This window comes from Danio rerio, chromosome 25, assembly GCF_052040795.2.
Source record: "Danio rerio strain M-AB ecotype USA chromosome 25, GRCz13ab, whole genome shotgun sequence".
Taxonomy (NCBI): domain Eukaryota; kingdom Metazoa; phylum Chordata; class Actinopteri; order Cypriniformes; family Danionidae; genus Danio; species Danio rerio.
The window spans coordinates 36,411,189-36,430,000 of record NC_141045.1 but is presented as its reverse complement, the minus strand read 5'-3'; the positions used below and the strand labels follow the sequence as shown (position 1 = coordinate 36,430,000).

Genomic DNA, 18,812 nt, shown 5'->3' with positions numbered 1-18,812 from the left:
TGGTAATTTATGAGGACTCTTCATTGGTGTACTGTTTTCAATACTGTAAAAAATGCTTATAATATGACCTCTACCCCTAAATCTAACCCCCACATGGCAAATTTTGAATGTTAAATATGATTTTTAACAGTTTTAAATTACGAGGACAATACATACCCACATAAACCACCTCAACATTGCAGTATACATCTCAAAATACTAATTTGAGTCCTTGTAAACCACCAAAACCAGAACACACACATACACACAGGATTTCAAGCAGCTCATACTTTGCAGCTTATTAAAGGGTTAATTACCACACAGATGAAACGGGCCTGTTTTTTTCTCCCTGTCTTTGGCACATCAAACAACTTTCTTTAATTATGTAATTAATATTTGGAGTTTTCATCTTAATTGTGCGAAGCAGGCTAGCTCATTTGCATAGGGTAATGAGAGGGATGTTTCCATTACAGGTAATTAGGTACTTGAGAGGTAAGTGTGTGGCTGGGAGGCTGGAAAAAGAGGAAAGGAAAAAGGAGGGATGACGGGCACGACCGGAAAAAAAAAAGACAGATAACCGTATCATATTACCCCGAACAAGGAGGCGTTAGCGTCTGTAACGACATGCCTGTCAAGTGACTTGCAAAGCAAACACTTAGTAATTTGCCAGACGTGAATGAAATGTGGTTTCCCAGTGTCGCAATCAGCCGACTGCTCCGATAATGATGCCAAAAGTGAAATTATTTGCAAAATCTAATTTGATTTGAAGCCATTTGACACATAAATCCATTTATTGATTACATAAATGAAACTTTATAGTCATAATTTAAATATACTGGCGATGAAAATTAAGAGAAACATCTCAGAAACTTCTCTGAAATAATAGGAAATGTTTTATTAAACAAACAAGTTGTTTGTGTTTTGCTCACTGTATACAGAAACGTTATTATTAAAACTGTATTTACAATGACTTTCTAATTAGTTTGTCTGAAAATAAACTATTACTTGACAAGTGATGTAACTGCTTCCCTTAATACGTCTTAAAATTAATACAAATCTTAAGAGAAATACTTTAAATTTGACTGCCTTTTAGATTCAGAAAGAATCAAAACAATAAGTTTCAAAGCAATAATGACACCATATTTCTTACATACAATAAATTGGCATTTATTTCTGACAGTATACATACTAATCTGATAAATCTAAGCTTTAGTAGAAAATAAAGCTGAAGTAAAACCAAAACAAAATAAATATAGATATTTAAAGTACAATTACTCTGCTTATCTGTACAGATTTATCCAGAACTGTTGTACATTTTAGGTACCAGTAAATACATTAAAATTAAAAAATTTAATTAAAATTAAATTAAAAAGTAATCCTTTACGTTTTCGGCGAAAAAGTAATTTAATTACTAGTTTAGTAAGAGTAATTACTAGTTACTTTGAAACTCATTACATCCAACACTGGTCTAAGATTATGGATTTCTCCAGTCTCAAACGGCTCTATTTTCAGTATGTAAGCCTCTTCAGAACAACCCACACATGGGACCCGGGGGTCAGAGGCTATCGCATGCACCTGCTTCAGCTCCACAACACACACACACACACACACCAACACACACACTTGCTTGATCATAACCACACACACATACACACATTTTAACGGCTGCACGCATGCAAAAAAAGGCAAAACCCACAAGCAAGAAGCTCTCACTTTCAAATGAAGATATGATCAATCCGAACAAGATAAAAAAAAACATCACGTGTTTAAATGCACATCAAATTTTTGCATATTTTATTTGGGCAACAGCCATAAATACACCTTAGTGATGCATTTTATTGATTAATTACAAGGATACAAGGCCAACTTTACATTATCATACTCATGTCAATATACAAATCTGTGTCCTTGTAAACCACCAAAACCAGTACACACACACAATTTCAATCTCTGACTTTCAAATGAAGCTATAATCCATCCAAACACTCGAAGATCTGAAGAAGCTAAAAAAAGTCACGTAAAATTGTCGCGTAAATATTTTGATCTAGCAATAGACATGAATACAGCTCAGTGATGCATTTTGATTAATAAATTACAAGGACACAAGGCATGTGCACGTAAACCACAACAACACTGCAATACCCACGTCAACATACAAATCTGTGTCCTTGTAAATCACCAAAACCAGTAGCCTATACACGCACAAACAATTTCAAGCTCTCACTTTCAAATGAACGTTTGATCAATCCAAACACTCGAAGATCTGAGGAAGCTAAAAAAAAGTCACGTAAAAATTGTTGCGTAAATATTTTGATCGCAGAATAGACATTAATACTTAGCAATGCATTTTGATTAATAAACTACGAGGAAACAAGGCGTGTCGACATAAACCACCTCAACTTTGTTATACCAACGTCTATGAACAAATCTGTGTCCTTCTAAACCACCAAAACCAGTAGCCTACTGTATATACACACTAACAACGTCGAGCTCTCACTTTCAAATGAAGGTATGATCAATTCAAGCACTCGAAGATCTGAAGAAGCTAAAAAAGTAACGTAAAAATAGTTGCAAAATTTTTTTATGGCGCAATAGACATAAATACAGTGCAACGATGCATTTTGATTATTAAATTACGAGGACACAAGGCATGTCCACATAAACCAACTGAATACCCACGTCAATATACAAACCTGTGTCCTTGTAAAACTACCGAAACCATTACACACACTCAAACTCGCACTTTGAAATGAAGGTTTGATCAATCCAAACAAGCTATAAAAAAAATCCTGTGCTTAAATGCACGTAAAAATTGTTGCATAAATAGTTAGACGGCGCAATTAGCATTAATACAGCTTAGCAATGCATTTTTTATTAATAAATTACGAGGACACAAGGCATGTCAAACTTTCAAATGAAGGTATGACCAATCCAAACACCCGAAGATCTGAAAAAGCTAAAAATAAGTCACGTAAATATTGTTGCGTAAATATTTTGATCGCGAAATAGGCATGAATACAGCTCAGCGATGCATTTTGATGAATAAATTACAAAGACACAAGGCATGTGCACATAAACCACCTCTGTATTAAAATACCTCAATATACAGTGTCCTTGTAAATTACCAAAACCATTACACACACTCAAACCCTCACTTTCAAATGAAGGTTTGATCAATCCAAACAAGCTATAAAAAAATCCTGTGCTTAAATGAACGTAAAAAATTGGTGCATAAATATTTTGATGGCGCAATTAGCATTAATACAGCTGAGCAATGCATTTTTTTTATTAATAAATCACGAGGACAAAATGTCCACATAAACCACCTCTACATTGCAATACCCACGTCAATATACACATCTGTGTCCTTGTAAACCACCAAAACCAGTAACCTATACACACACAAAAGATTTGAAGTTTTCACCTTTAAATTAATGTTGTATTAATCCAAACATTCGAAAATCTGAAGAAGCTAAAGAAAAAGTCACGTTAAAATTGTTGCAGAAATATTTTAGTCACACAAAAGATCTAAATACACCTTAGCGAAGCATTTTGACTATTAAATTACGAGGACACAAGGCGTGTGCACACAAACCACCTCTATATTATAATATTGATGTCAATATACAAATATGTGTCCTTGTAAACCACTAATACCAGTTAACACACAAACACACTTTCAAATGAAGCTATGATTAATCCAAACATCCAAAGATCTGAAGAAGCTAAAAAAAAATCACGTAAAAAAGTTGTTGCAGAAATATTTTAGTCGCACAATAGACATAAATACACCTCAGCGATGCATTTTTAATATTAAATTATGAGGACACAAGGCACATAAACTACCTCTATATTATAATACTTATGTCAATATACAAATCTGTGTCCTTTCAAACCACCAAAACCAATACACACCCTCAAGCTCTCACTTTCAAATGAAGGTTTGATCAATCCAAACACTCAAAGATCTGATGAAGCTGAAAATAAGTCACGTAAAAATTGTTGCGTAAATATTTTGAATCGCGCAACTGACATTAATACAGCTTAGCAATGCATTTTTTTATTAATAAATTACGAGGACACAAGGCATTCCCACATAAACCACCGCTACATTGTAATACCCACGTCAATATACACATCTATGTCCTTGTAAACCACCAAATCCAGTAGCCTATACACACACACAAATGATTTCAAGCTCTCACTTTTAAATAAAGATTTGATCAATCCAAACACTCGAAAATCTGAAGAAGCTAAAGAAAAAGTCACGTTATAATTGTTGCAGAAATATTTTAGTCACACAAAAGATGTAAATACACCTTAACGATGCATTTTGACTATTAAATTACGAGGACACAAGGCGTGTGCACACAAACCACCTCTATATTATAATATTGATGTCAATATACAAATCTGTGTCCTTGTAAACCACTAATACCAGTAAACACACACACACACACACACACACACTTTCAAATGAAGCTATGATCAATTCAAACATCCAAAGATCTGAAGAAGCTAAAAAAAATCATGTAAAAAAATGTTGCAGAAATATTTCAGTCGCACAATAGACATAAATACACCTCAGCGATGCATTTTGACTATTAAATTACGAGGACACAAGGCACATAAACCACCTCTATATTATAATACTAATGTTAATATACAAGTCTGTGTCCTTGTAAACCACCAAAACCAGTACACACCCTCAAGCTCTCACTTTTAAATGAAGGTTTGATCAATCCAAACAAGCTATAAAAAAATGCGCTTAAATGCACGTAAAAATTGTTGCATAAATATTTTAATGACGTAATTAACATTAATACAGCTGAGCAATGCATTTTTTTTTATTAATAAATTACGAGGACACAAGGCATGTCCACGTAAACCACCGCTACATTGGAATACCCACGTCAAAATACAAATCTATGTCCTTGTAAACCACCAAATCCAGTAGCCTATACACACACACAAATGATTTCAAGCTCTCACTTTTAAATAAAGGTTTGATCAATCCAAACAATCGAAGATCTGAAGAAGCTAAAAAAAAGTCACGTTAAAATTGTTGCAGAAATATTTTAGTCACACAAAAGATCTAAATATACCTTAACGATGCATTTTGACTATTAAATTACGAGGACACAAGGCGTGTGCACATAAACCACCTCTATATTATAATATTGATGTCAATATACAATTCTGTGTCCTTGTAAACCACTAACACTAGTTAACACACACACACACACACACACTTTCAAATGAAGCTATGATCAATCCAAACATCCAAAGACCTGAAGAAGCTAAAAAATCACGTAAAAAAACAATTGTTGCAGAAATATTTCAGTCGCACAATAGACATAAATACACCTCAGCGATGCATTTTTAATATTAAATTACGAGGACACAAGGCACAAAAACCACCTCTATATTAAAATACTCATGTCAATATACAAATCTGTGTCCTTGTAAACCACCAAAACCAGTACACACACTCAAGCTCTCACTTTCAAATGAAGGTTTGATCAATCCAAACACCCCTAAAGAAGCTAAAAAAAAAAAAAAAAATCCCCACGTGCTTAAATGCACATAATCAATATTTGATTTATTAATACAGCTTAGCGATGCATTCCGATGAACTCATTAATAGCTAACGCGTGCTATTTAACGACACAACTTCAGTGTTTGTGGTAACGCGATAACAGCGAGTGCAGGGGAGGTGAACTGGTCGAAAAGCTTTCAGTGGGAGATTCACCGAGAGGGAGCGTGTGTGTGTGTGTGTGTGTGTTACCGTCCGCTCAACACCCATTGCTTTTTCCACTCTCAACACCTCTCGCCTAATGCAGAATGACAGCTGTGTGTGGATGAAAAAAAAAAGAGAGGGGGGGGGTATGTTGTTGCGCATGCATGGAGCGCTAATGGATCGGAGAGTGTTAATGTATTTGAAAGTGTACGTATACACTAGAAAGAGACTAGGGGTGGATGCGAGCATGCCGCTGATGAGGTGTAGTTTGGACCGGGTGGATTAGCAAGATCAACACCAATGGTGTGGCGCTCACCCCTGGTTATTCGTAGCCCCCCCCCCAAAAAAATAGGTCAGTGGAACACGACAAATGCCAACGTCAACCCAAAATGATGGCACGTCCAGCGTCCTGACTCAAACTCTCCACAACCTCTTCGGCAGCACACACACACACACACACATACTCACACACTAAATGGAGATCCTTAGTTCTTAGACTTTTGCTAGGTAAGTTAACCCCCCCCCCCACACACCCCCTTAAATACAAAACGTAAAATATAAAAAATGAGTTGTGCAATCGCTAATAACAGCTCAGGAATTCTTCTTCTAATAAAAGAAATGATCTTCTTTAACACTGAACTGCTTCAGAGCATACTTATCACTTCATTTCCTTGCAGAATGGGATGCCATAACACTTGCACAAGCCATCAACACTCACACACACACACACACTCTCTCTCTCTCTCTCTTTACACAAGACGCTCAAACAGAGAGTTGGCTGACTATGAATAAAGCCCTTTTGCTGCTCGGCTCGCTTGCAAGAAAGGAAGTTTCCAAAAAGCCCCAGACAAATAAAAAAAAACCCCAGCTTGCTTCTCTCCTCTTACCTTTCATAGCTGAAATCACAAAATACATCATTAAGCTCGGCGGTCCATAGGCGCTGGGTGCTGCGAGTGCTAGCGCGGTGCAAGTCCACTGGCGTTTCAGCAGCAGCTGGCCAGCATAGCTCTGCCGCTCAGCTGCGCTCGCATGACCACACCAGAATCCATGTGACTCTGACATCAGTGCTCTCAGGCTGCTGGCTCCGCCCTGCTGGGCTGTGATTGGCAGAGGGGGGAGCCTATGAGAGGGGAGGGGGCAGAGCAGGGGGAAGGGGGTGTGTTCTTGTTCTTGTTAGACTGCAGTGGCTGTGAGCCGGGATGGATGTGTGAAAAAAAAAAGGGGGGGCCCGTCCGGGATGTCACTCTGTTTTTTTCTCTGTCTCTTGTGCTTTATCGCAGAACAAGAGAAAGTCAAAACAGAGGCACGAAAACAAACCGTGTTTGAGTGTGTGTGTGTGTGTGTGTGTGTGTGTGTGTTTAATCATGAAGGGAGATTTACTGTGGGAATCAAAGAATGTAATAAAATATATAAAATAAAAATTAAAAAATATAAAATTAAAAAATATAAAATAAAATCTATATATAAAATAAAAAAATGTAATTAAAAAAATAATACAATTAAATTGTATTAAAATTTAAAATATAAAATAAAAACATAAAATTATGTAAAATAAAAAAAATCTAAAATAAAATAAAATAAAAACTATACAAATAAATTAAATGAAATAAAAATAAAGTTTAAATAAAATAATAAAAATAAAATACAATTCAATAAAATAAAATTAAAGTAAAATAAAAAAATCAAAAAACAAAATACAAAATAAAAGATATAAAATAAAATAAAAAAATAAAGATTGATAAAATAAAATAAAAAACAATACAATTAAATTAAATTAAAATAATTAAAAACAATAAATATTAAATAAAATAAAATATAAATTATAAAAAAATATTTTCAAAAAATAAAATATAAAATTTTATATAAAATGTAAGAAAAAAAAAATTTAACTATTAAAATAAAGTAATTAACAAGAAACTAATTGCTAAAAGCTTAAAAAAATGTATAAAATACAATACAAAATGTGCGTTTTAACATTTAAATAAAGTCATTGCATTTATTGAAATTTAGTCATGTTACTTCATTCAAATGCTAAATCATAAAACCATGCTATTAACAACCTAGAGTCGATGTATGACATCAAAATGATAAATTTAATGAACATTATGACAAAACTATCTATAAACGTAATTTATTTATACATCATGTTAATTAAAGCAAAGCTGCAATTTACAAAACAGGTCCCATGCTATACTATAAATATGTATGTTTAATAACTAATTATTAATAAACTGAATTAATATAATAAAATATATTAATTATAATCCGTCCCTTTATTATATTAATTATTTTTACGTCAGATTTAATGTATTGTATGCATTTTTTAATTACACACTAAATATTCTTATATATATATAAATTATTATAAATAAACAAATTCTTAATAATAATAATAATAATATATATATTTAGTATTTAAAATATATTGAAAACATCCTAAATATGGGACCATGACAGTTAATAGTTATAAATATATATAATAAAAACTGCATATATACAGTTTTTATTATTTTTATTGAAAAAAATATGCAGAAGCTTACAATAACTGACTAACTAATCACATAAGTACAGTAGGCTTGGCTATTATTGCGTAATGTACTAACAACCCATTCATCACAGAGCCCAGAAAACGACCTGCCAAGCCTAGTCAGTATTAAAGCAAGCTTATGTTATCATGCAAATAAACCAGGAGGGGCAGACAAAAAAAAGTCATGTTTTCCTTTTGTCTCGTCTCTGTAACGGCCGTCTCTCTCTTCCTGCGTGCTAATATTAGACAGGCAGATGAGGCTCCGAGCAACTCCAGATGTTTTAGGAGGGGGAATAAAAAGCGAGCGCGTGTTTCTGGCCGTTCCTCTGACCTCCCTCCAGGAGACTGGTTTCATTTTCTCCTCTGCCCGCTGAGAGAGCCGTTCACTGGGGCGCTGAGCTCCAGAAGATTGCAGGAGAAAGAGACAGAGAGAGAGAGAGGGGGAGAGAGAGACTCATCCTGATCCCTCCGCCACACAGCGACTGTCTGATGAGCTCCACTATCTCTCCATCCTTTTCATTTTCCCCCTCTCTCTCTCTCTCTCTCCGTCTCTCTCTCTCTGTCTCTAATAATCTGCTCAAGCTGGCTGCTCATGATTCTGGTCTTAGAGAACTGGCTCCGGACACAAGCCAAAGCCAGCTCATAAATAAAGCCCCTGCGCTTTTCATCTCCACCCTGGACTAGAACGTGAGCCTGAGATATAGCAATATTTCAGTGCGAGAAAAGAGAGAAGAAAAATTCACAATACAGAAGTGAATTCTGTTGATACTGTTTTTATTATAATTATTATTATTATTATTGTTTTTTTATGTATTGTTATTTGTATTATTGTTAGCATTGTTGTTGTTGGGATAATAATAATAATAATAATAATAATTATTATTATTATTATTATTATTAATATTAATTTTAATATTATTATTAATATTAGTATTAGTATTGTTATTGTTATTATTATTATTAGTATTGTTGTTGTTGTTTTTTATTATTATTAATATTTTTATTGTTGTAGTTGTTGTTATTATTATTATTACTATTATTAATAGGTCTGTAAATTAATTATAGCTTAGATTAAAAAAATGAAATAATCCTCAGATTCTTAACGATCAGATAGCAATATTATAATCTTAAATTTGAAAAAATTTCTTTCAGAAGTATCGTTAGATCATATTTAGAGTAATAATAATAAAAAAATATAATAAACGAGTACGATTCAAAATAAACTATTCAAAACTGCCATATTTAAGTTATAAATAGAAATAATAAAATATTAATGAACATTAAAATATGCATACATTTGTTTGAATGACATATTTACTTTTATTTTAACTTGCTGTTATGCTTATCTAAAAGTTTTGGAAAAACAGAAAATAAAAATATTAAACATTACCTTAAGTTTAAAACAACTAAAAAGTAACAAAAATTAAGCCATTAAAATAAAAATTGAAACTGAAATTTAAAATGCTTAATAAAATACAAGAAATTGATTGAAACTATTCATTTGACGCAAGTAAAAAAAAAAAAAAAAACACAAACAAATCTAAAAATTGCAATAACACACACAAAAAAGAAAATGCAAAACAACAGCTAATTAAATATTTTTAATAATAAAAATATTATTTATTTATTTATTTGTTGTGATTTATTTGTTTGTTTGTTTATTATGTCACATACAAATAATTGTAATGCTAACCATGATTTCCAATAGATCCAACCCAGGCTCAATTTAAAAACGTACCACTATGTTTATTTCTGGAGAGCTCCAAATACGTCCCGGGAGCTACGTTTTCTGCAGTCTTGTTTTCGCCAATCCACCAAGAGATGCTGTTTACACTTTTTGAGATCTCAAATTTCTCTCGCAAGTGCCATTCGCTCCTGTATTCTCGTGTAAATCCACCAGAGGCTACTGTTGACCGACTGACTCACTGACCCACCTTCCTCCTTCCCTAAACCCAACCAATAGTGTTTTCAAAAGCACAGATTGACCCGCCCACCCACTTCCCTAAATCAAATCGACAACTGGAAAAAGCCACCCAAACAAATAAACCCCTTGCCTGATTTTAACCACGTTTTCAGATTTTACCACATTCTCACCCAGTTGTTTACTTGTTTACTTTATTTTTGGCTTCTGTTTTTATCTTATCTGCTTTCTGGAACCGTTCTTCGCCAGACTCAAAGCCCATCGTCGTGGTACAGTCCGTCGACATACAGGGCAAGCCTCTGGACAAACTAGTGGGAAAGTCATCGATACAGAGGTAAACAGCAGCTGGTAAGCTCGTTTTAAAGACGAAATTGAGCCATACGTACTTCTGGCTACATAATTCGCGATATCCAGAAATGTATATAGGGCGATGTTTTCAGAATGTGCCTATGTTGATTAGATATCTCTATAGTTGGTAAATTGCAATTAGCCAAACAAATGAATGAATGAATGAATGAACGAACGAACGAACGAACGAACGAACGAACGAACGAACGAACGAACGAACGAACAAGATTAAATCAAAATTTTATATGAATTTTCTGAAAGCTGTATTGGGAACTTATCAATTAGGTGGTTTCTGTTGCATGCGTTGAATAAAATCAATCAAATATAACAGCTTATTACAATTCAAAATATAATTTTAATATAATTATTGCTTTATTACTATACTATTTCTATATTTTGTAGTATTTTTAAATGCTGCTGTGTGTGTGTGAAAAAGCATGTGAAAACGCCCAGTTTACCCGAACGGCTCTGGTTGCTATGCTAATTTAACACTAAATGAGCAGGAATAACTGCGCTGTGAATCCCCTGAATAAAAAATGCAAATACGCACTCCGCACCTGATGCCATAAATCTCCGAAATTACCGTCTGATCACGACCTCTTGTGTGATCCATTAGAGGCCGCGAAAATAAATTAACTCATGTTATGTCAACACTAATCCGTCAACGGTCTCCGCTTAATAAGCGAAATATAATTTCCCCTCCATGATTATCAAATGAGGTGTATCATAGCTGAAAATTAGCCACGTCGAGGCAGCCGAACTTGCATTAGCCACTGTGGAGCTAGTTTGGCTTGTGTCACGCTGTGCTGTTAGCATTAGTGTTAGCGGTGGGCTGCTTTGCCTCTATTAGCTGCTGTGTTTTTGTCCGCGTGGTGCTCTGCGCTCTTTGGATGAGTCAGTCAGTCAGTAAGGTTAAACTGCTTTGCTGTTGTGAGATACTTGTGGTCGGGAGGTAAGCAGCAGTGCTGTGGTTAGAGAAGACTGCTGAGAGAAAGGGTTTCAAAACAGCGTGCTGTAGCCTCTGGGCAGCACAGTTCAGACACACACACGTGCGTACGTGGAGCGGAAAAAAAGCCTACATGTGCACTCGCATGCAGAAACTAGCACTGAGTGTTTTAGTCTTCCTAAACCATCAGATCTTGATGCGATAACTCAAGGTTAGACTACAAACGTGTTATCAGTAATGGTGAAAAACGATGTTTGTGGCTTCTGACAGTGGAACGTTTGTCTCGTGTGAGTGTTTTCAGTCTTGAGCAGATCAAACAACGAACTTCTCAACTTTGCCTTTACAGTATCACATGACATAACCACTCATTATACAGCCGACGAGTGTCAGACAAGAACAAGATTTGCAAATGCATTGCTTTCTACAAATGCTAGTCATGGGTCATTTATTTATCTTCGGCTTAGTTCCTGGCTAACGATTCCGGCATATGTTTTACGCAGCGGATGCCATTCCATTCCAACTCAGTACTGGGAAACACCCATACACTCTCGCATTCACACATGTACTCTTCCGCTTTTAGTTCATCCAATTCCCCTAGCGCATGTCTTTGGACTGTGGGGCAAACTGTATCACCTAGAGCAGGGGTCTCAAACTCAATTTACCTGGAGGCCGAGTCTGGGTGAGGCTGGGCTGCATCAGGTTTTCCACAAGAAATTAATTATATTATTAATTAATATATTTTTTAATATTATTATTTAATTATTATTATTTATTTAATTGGTTTATTTTTTTTAATCTTTTGTGTTGAAAAAATAAAAAAGAGATTTGAGAAAAATAAAGAAAAATAAGATGAAAAATAAACAAATTAAAAATAATAAGAAAATAAATTAATCAGTAATAAATAATAATAATAATAATAATAATAATAATTCGTAAATGCAAGAAAGATGATTGGTTGTAAATATTGTTCAGGACTAATAGTTAAACAAGAATTTGGCTGAGCGTGCACACACAGTCCACACAGCATTCACTGCACTCAATTTCTATCTCACACACACAAACACACACAAACACACACACACACACACACACACATGCAGGTATTCACTGCCCACAAGTTAATGCCGTATCAATTAAAATAAATACCAGAAAGAAAAATCCAAATATCTGACAGTTCCCAGAACAGGATCTGGTGATTTGTTGAATTGTTTTATCAGATTGTCCTACCTCCCGTTCAAAAAGTAGGTACCTGTAGCTACCTAATCCCTAACCCCAACCTCAGAACCATTCAAATACAGTGTTGGTAGCACAGTCTGATGGGTAGGAGAAAATGTCAGGACACCGGCAAGACCCAGCTCAAATTAAGCACTGATTTATACTATAGTTCGCGAGTTTGAGACCCCTTACCTATAGGAAACCCATGCGAGCACTGGGAAAACATGCAAACTCCACACAGAAATGCTAAGTGTAAGGCATCATTGAGGCTAGTGAGGCATGTCAAATCAGACTCCATCATTTCCTAACACGTTCGTGACCACTCACTGGAGACTTTTCGCGGCCTTTGAGGTGTCAGAAATCAAACTGTGAAGAACTGCAACAATCGACGGTGGAATTAAGGGGTGTTGATAAGAACAGCTGCCACCATACAGGCCTCGTGTTCTCCACTCCTTGCCCTGGAATGCATTTCTCTTCCTTTGAAACCCGGCTTTCCCAAACTCGAAACCAAGTCCTGTGGAGACTGACGGGAGTCTCCGAAGACGCTGCCTATTTTCAGGCAATGAATTGATTGAATTGCTTTGTTCAATCACAGCAGTAACCCAACCCAGTGACCGTGAATTGGTAAGTAGGACACATTCCTGGATCAAAATCCTTAATGGTCCTGGTACAACCTTCTAATCAACCGATCAGCTAAAGAGGTTAGGATAAGGGTTAGGGGTCAAGGGCTTGATCTAAATTCCTTTAAATTTAGAGTTTCAGGTTGAGATTTGGGCAGGAGCCTTTGAGAGGAAAGTTGTTAGTCCGGGATGTGTTTAACTTTACAAATAAAGGTAAAGCAATTAATCTAATAATAATAAAAAAAATCCAGCCACCTTAATTCTGCAAAGCAAGCAGAGGCATCTTAAGGGGGGAAATGGGAAGTGTATAAGACCCAAAGGCTTGGATGGGCCCATAATGAAACCTGTGAGGAATGCTTTTACTATAATATTCACTGAGAAGAATTGGATTGCACAAGTAGGACAAGTTCCTAGATCAAAATCCTTTCATGGACCTGGTAAAACCTTCTAATCAACCAATCAGGATAAGGGTTAGGGGTCAAGGGCTTGATCTAAATTCCTTTAAATTATGAGTTTCATGTTGGGATTTTGGCTGGAGCCTTTGAGAGGAAAGGTCCGATATGTGTTTTACTTTACAAATCAAGGTAAAGCAATGAATCTAATATGAAAGTCCAGCTACATTGATTCTGCAAAGCAAGCAGAGGCATCTTAAAGGGGGAAATGGGAAGTGTATAAGACCCAGAGGCATGCATGGGCCCATAATGAAATCTGGGAGGAAGGTTTAATTGTAATGTTGACTAAGAAGAATTGGATTGCACAAGTAAGACATGTTCCTAGATCAAAATCCTTTCATGGTCCTGGTAAAACCTTCTAATCAACTGACCAGGCAAAAAGTTAGGGGTCAAGGGCTTGATTTAAATTTCTTTAAATATGAGTTTCAGGTTCGGATTTGGGCAGGATCTTTTGAGAGGAAAGTTGGTCCAGGATGTGTTCTACTTTACAAATCAAGGTAAAGCAATGAATCTAATGTAAAAACCCAGCTACATTGAGTCTGCGAAGCAAGCAGAGGCATCTCAAGGGGAAAATGGGAAGTGTATAAGACCCAGAGGCATGGATGGGCCCACAATGAAATCTAGGAGGAAGGTTTAATTATAATGTTTACTAAGAAGAATTGGATTGCACAAGTAGAACATGTTCCTACATCAAAGTCCTTTCATGGTCCTGGTAAAACCTTCTAAGTGCTTAAACAGAATTTCTTAAAATTGTCAGCTTGCTTCAGACTTGTAAGTTGGGTTTTAGCCAAGGAATATTCTAGAGGATGATTTACTTGACAAAATCAATGTGACCAAATTAACCTAACCCTAAATCCAATCACCTTGATTCTCAAGAATGCATGGGCAGAACGGAAAGTGCATAAGGAACAAGATGCTAGGATCTGCCAACAATGATATCTGGGAGGTAGGTTTGTAATGTCTGTTGAGATGAATTGCATTGCACATAGTACTTTACCCAGAAACAAATGCAATGTTTCAATTGAGGGGTCCAGTGTCGAAAACTGCATACATGTACGGCCCAGAATCGCAAGCAGTTCTACTTCAAACAATATTTGTGCCTTGATCAACATGTTTTAATCCCAATTCTTAACACTTTCCAGCACTGTACATACACCTAGTGTAAAATCAAAAGGATTTTAATAAGAAGGAAGCCTGGTTGTCTGAACTAGACATGAACAGCTAACCATCCCTGAAATCCAGTTGGTTCATTGGGATGTTGTTCCAGGAACATGCTCTGCTAAGGAAACAAGACTTCCTCTAAAACCAGAGAGCTGAGGTTACTCGACAAGAAGATTGTTCCAGGAACAACAAAATAAGCTGATCCAATATCATGTGCCAATTTTAAAAATCATGTACAACAGTGTACAATTGTTGTTTACACCACCTTCCGTGTGCCATTTTGCCGCGAACATAGCTACAATCCAATCAGGTACTTCACAAAGCCTTATTTAAGAACCCTAACCCAACAATGCAATATTCTTACCAACTTCTTATCTCAAATATTGCCTCAGCTCCTCCCCGGAGCTGCCCATTGAGGGCCGAAGGTGAGCTCTGTCAATCTCGATTCCCTGGTAAACACAGCAGCTCTAGTCAAGTGTCTGGCTCTCCACCTCCTGATTAATTCAAGCAAATGTATTTATTGTAAACAACCCCTGTGGGATGGAATTCAATTGAGAGGGGACGCAGAGCATCCACTGGTGCCCCCGAGGAGCCAGGCGGAGGACTGCAGCCGATAATGGGCTCATTAGCAGTCTGTCAGTAGCATCCCACGCACGGGCAGAACAGCAGCTGATCCTCTATCCTCTTTAACTCCTGCCTCTCCTCCACGCTGAAACCACAGCTCCACCGAGGGAGCGAGTTCACTTTAATGCAACACATAGCGTGTAATTGAACAGAACAAGAGCTCTAAATCGAACCATTTACAGACCCCTCATCTGTGTGTAAAACCCTTCATCAGCACATTATGTGCAAGGTAAAAGCTTGTTTTGTAGTGATTCAAAATGTATATTTTTCTACATCTATGAAATTACTTTTTTTTTTCTAAAGCATAACTTGTTGATTAAAAAGCAAGGAATGGAGTAACAATTGCAGTTATTTTCAGTGTGGTTGATATGAATTTTTTGATTCCATTGGCTATATTTCCATCAAAAGACACAGATTAAACCAACCCGGGCTCATTGTGGAAACGTAGTCCAGCGGATGTTTCTGGAGACCGCGGAATACGTCCCGGCGGGTACGTACGGCTGCAGTTTTTGTTTTTGCGAATCCGCGAGAGGCCGCTGTTGTGCGCTTTTTCGCGTCTTAGATGCCTCTCGCGAGTGCGGTTCGCACCCGCGCTGTTCTCGCGTGAACCCGCCAGAAGCCGCTGTCCGACTGACCGGAAGATTGACCGGCCAATCGGCGGACCCGCCCTCCTCCTTCCCTGAACCCAACCAATCTTACCCGCTCGCTCACTTCCCAAAACCCGAGCAACAGTTTACAAAAGCCTATCTAAAAAAATAAAAGCCCTGATTTTTTTTCTACCTCGTTTTCGGATTCGAAACCGGTCGCCGTGGTTGACTCCTCTCTGCATCACGAGCCTGCCGACGTACACAATGAGCTGAGTGGACAAACGAGTTGCAGCGGGGAAGCCCTCCACAAGGAGGTAAGCGGTCGACCGGCAAGCGCGAAAGGGAACGGTGTCACACCGCCCCGCAGCGTTCACTTGAAAAAAATAAACGCGGCCGTATATACCTTCTGTCTCCAGAAACGTCCGCGGGACTACGTTTTCAGAATGAGCTTGGGTTGGATTAAACATTCAAAACTGGTAAGTTGCAATTAAAAAATATTTGCAAAATTGCACAGTGTCCATCCGATGAATCCAAAAGGCAAAAGTGGCACATTTTGGATAAACTAGTGCCAAAAATCAAAGAGATAAATGGAATTTACTGTGGTAAGAGAAGCCACCACGGGCCTCGTTTCGTATGTAATAAATTACTTGCGCTTCAGAAGAGGAAGCCGAAATGCAATAAAATTAAATAAATAAATAAAACAATTGTTCATTAATCATAATCAAGATAAAATGTTCAATTAATTAAGATTTTAGGCTGAATCGCCCAGCCCTAGTACCCAAATTAAACATTAGATTTTGGAAAACCGATTTAAATTTAGCAGGAATGGTCAGGTCAGGTAGAAAATTATTTTAAGCATTCTGAGGTTGAACAAAGACTTAATACAGCCCGATCTCACAAGGAAACGTAAGTATTTTAAGTTTTGTCAGTTTCGTGGCTAATTCGTACAAATTCAGTCGTATGAAAATGTACGATTTTAAAAAGGAAGCGTGGCACCTAACCCCACCCCTAACCCCAACCGTCATTGGATGATGAGCAAATCATACTAAATTGTAAGATTTAGATCGTACCAATTCATACGAAATAGCCACTTAATCAAAAAGTTACGAGTTACCTGAGATTGCGTTGGAATATACAGTGAGACATTTGGGTGCGGACTAAAACCGTTCGGGAGCGGGACTATAAAAACAGTCCCACACAGACCTCTAACGCAGATGCTCAAGACAGTTCTGAAAGTAATAATACTGAATCACTTTGATGATGGACTTTGGCTGAGGGATTTTAGAATGATTAAAACATTTCAGATGTGTTGCATGATCATTTAAAAGAAAAAAAAATCACTTTAAGCAAATGCTCAACTTTATTTGGTAAACGTGTTTCCATTGTAATCTATGCATATTTTTCTTATCGGATAAAAAGTTTATCATACTCAGATTTTTTTATGCGCATTTTGAAAATGTCTAAATATCTTGGAACTCCTATTAAGCATTTTTAACGCAATATTACAAAATGTGCATAAAATTAGGTGGACGGAAACATCAGCCTGATCTAAAGAGGAAACCTAACTACGTTTTGTCAGAACAGTGGTTAATTTGTACAAATTCAGTTAGTACAAATTCAGTCTTATGGAAATGTACGATATTTGCCACCAAAGCGCACACCTAAACCCAACTATCATTGTGGAATGAGCAAAGCGTACTAAAATGCACATACAAATTCAATTGAGCCCCCTAATCAAAAAGTTATGGATTTGTTGTGAGATACATTGGAAACAAACCTACTTGTTAGTTGTTGTTGGCCGGACTCCTTGTTTCAAGACATAAACCTTTAAAACAAAAGTGTTTAAAATGCCAAAGTGTGCCTGAGCATTTGAAGACCCACTAAGACCTTGATTCTGGTGTGTTTAATTGGAGTCTTCAGGATAATGGCTTTAACCAATACCCCCTTTCCACCCCCCCCACCCCCGAATAAACCTAGAAACAAGAAGAGGATGACGGTCTTACTGAGATAGATGCCTCATATGTGACAAGATTCTATCTAGAGCTCACAGTAAGGAGCTAATATCAGTCTATCAACAACAAGATCACCAGATAGAGGCCAAAGCTACTGCTTTATCTGGATTAAGCGGAGAGTTTCTGTTACGGACCACCTTGACGGGAGCAACTGCAGATGCATCACAGAACTGGCACTTTCTCGAGGTAATGGCAAAAGTGACACAGCAGCCAGTTTCAGACCATTACTGAATTAACAAGTCCCTCCTAAACACACGCCAGGAACCTCAATATGGATCAGTTTAATATATACACCAAAGAGTGCGGGGGCACAATATCAAACCGTAAGCGCACGAGCCCGTATAAAACAATCATAAACCAATTTAGAGCCATTCCAGGCAATTTCCTGTGGCTTCCATCTGAGAAGAGGACTTCAATAAATCACTCCGACAACAAGGGGAATATCTATTTCCAGGATAAATAGACAAGACTATTGGGCTTCTTTTCTTTGAAAGAGAGGAAGACGTTACAGAGGCAGCTCGAATGCATGAAACGGTGAAAGGATTCAGAGAATTAGCTTTTCAGAAACACTGGATTCATTTTCAAAAGCATTTTTAGGGATAATTTAATAATCCAGAAATGCAGGGTGGGAATTGCGATGTACTGTAATTGAGACGTTTGATCAGAGACATGTTTTGAGG

General features: G+C 36.8%; 1 protein-coding gene across 3 annotated transcripts in view; it reads right to left on the bottom strand.

The window, feature by feature from the left end:
- The window catches only part of roraa (RAR-related orphan receptor A, paralog a), a 512,855-nt gene that overhangs the window by 115,249 nt on the left and 378,794 nt on the right, over positions 1-18,812 (bottom strand). Inside the window, 1 exon segment of one of the 3 annotated variants that reach the window (NM_001110167.1) lies at positions 6,607-6,710. The exons of the other annotated variants lie outside the window; for them this stretch is intronic. Within the exon segment in view, the coding sequence (NP_001103637.1) occupies positions 6,607-6,637 (31 nt within the window). The 5' untranslated portion in view covers positions 6,638-6,710. 3 annotated transcript variants of the gene reach the window in all.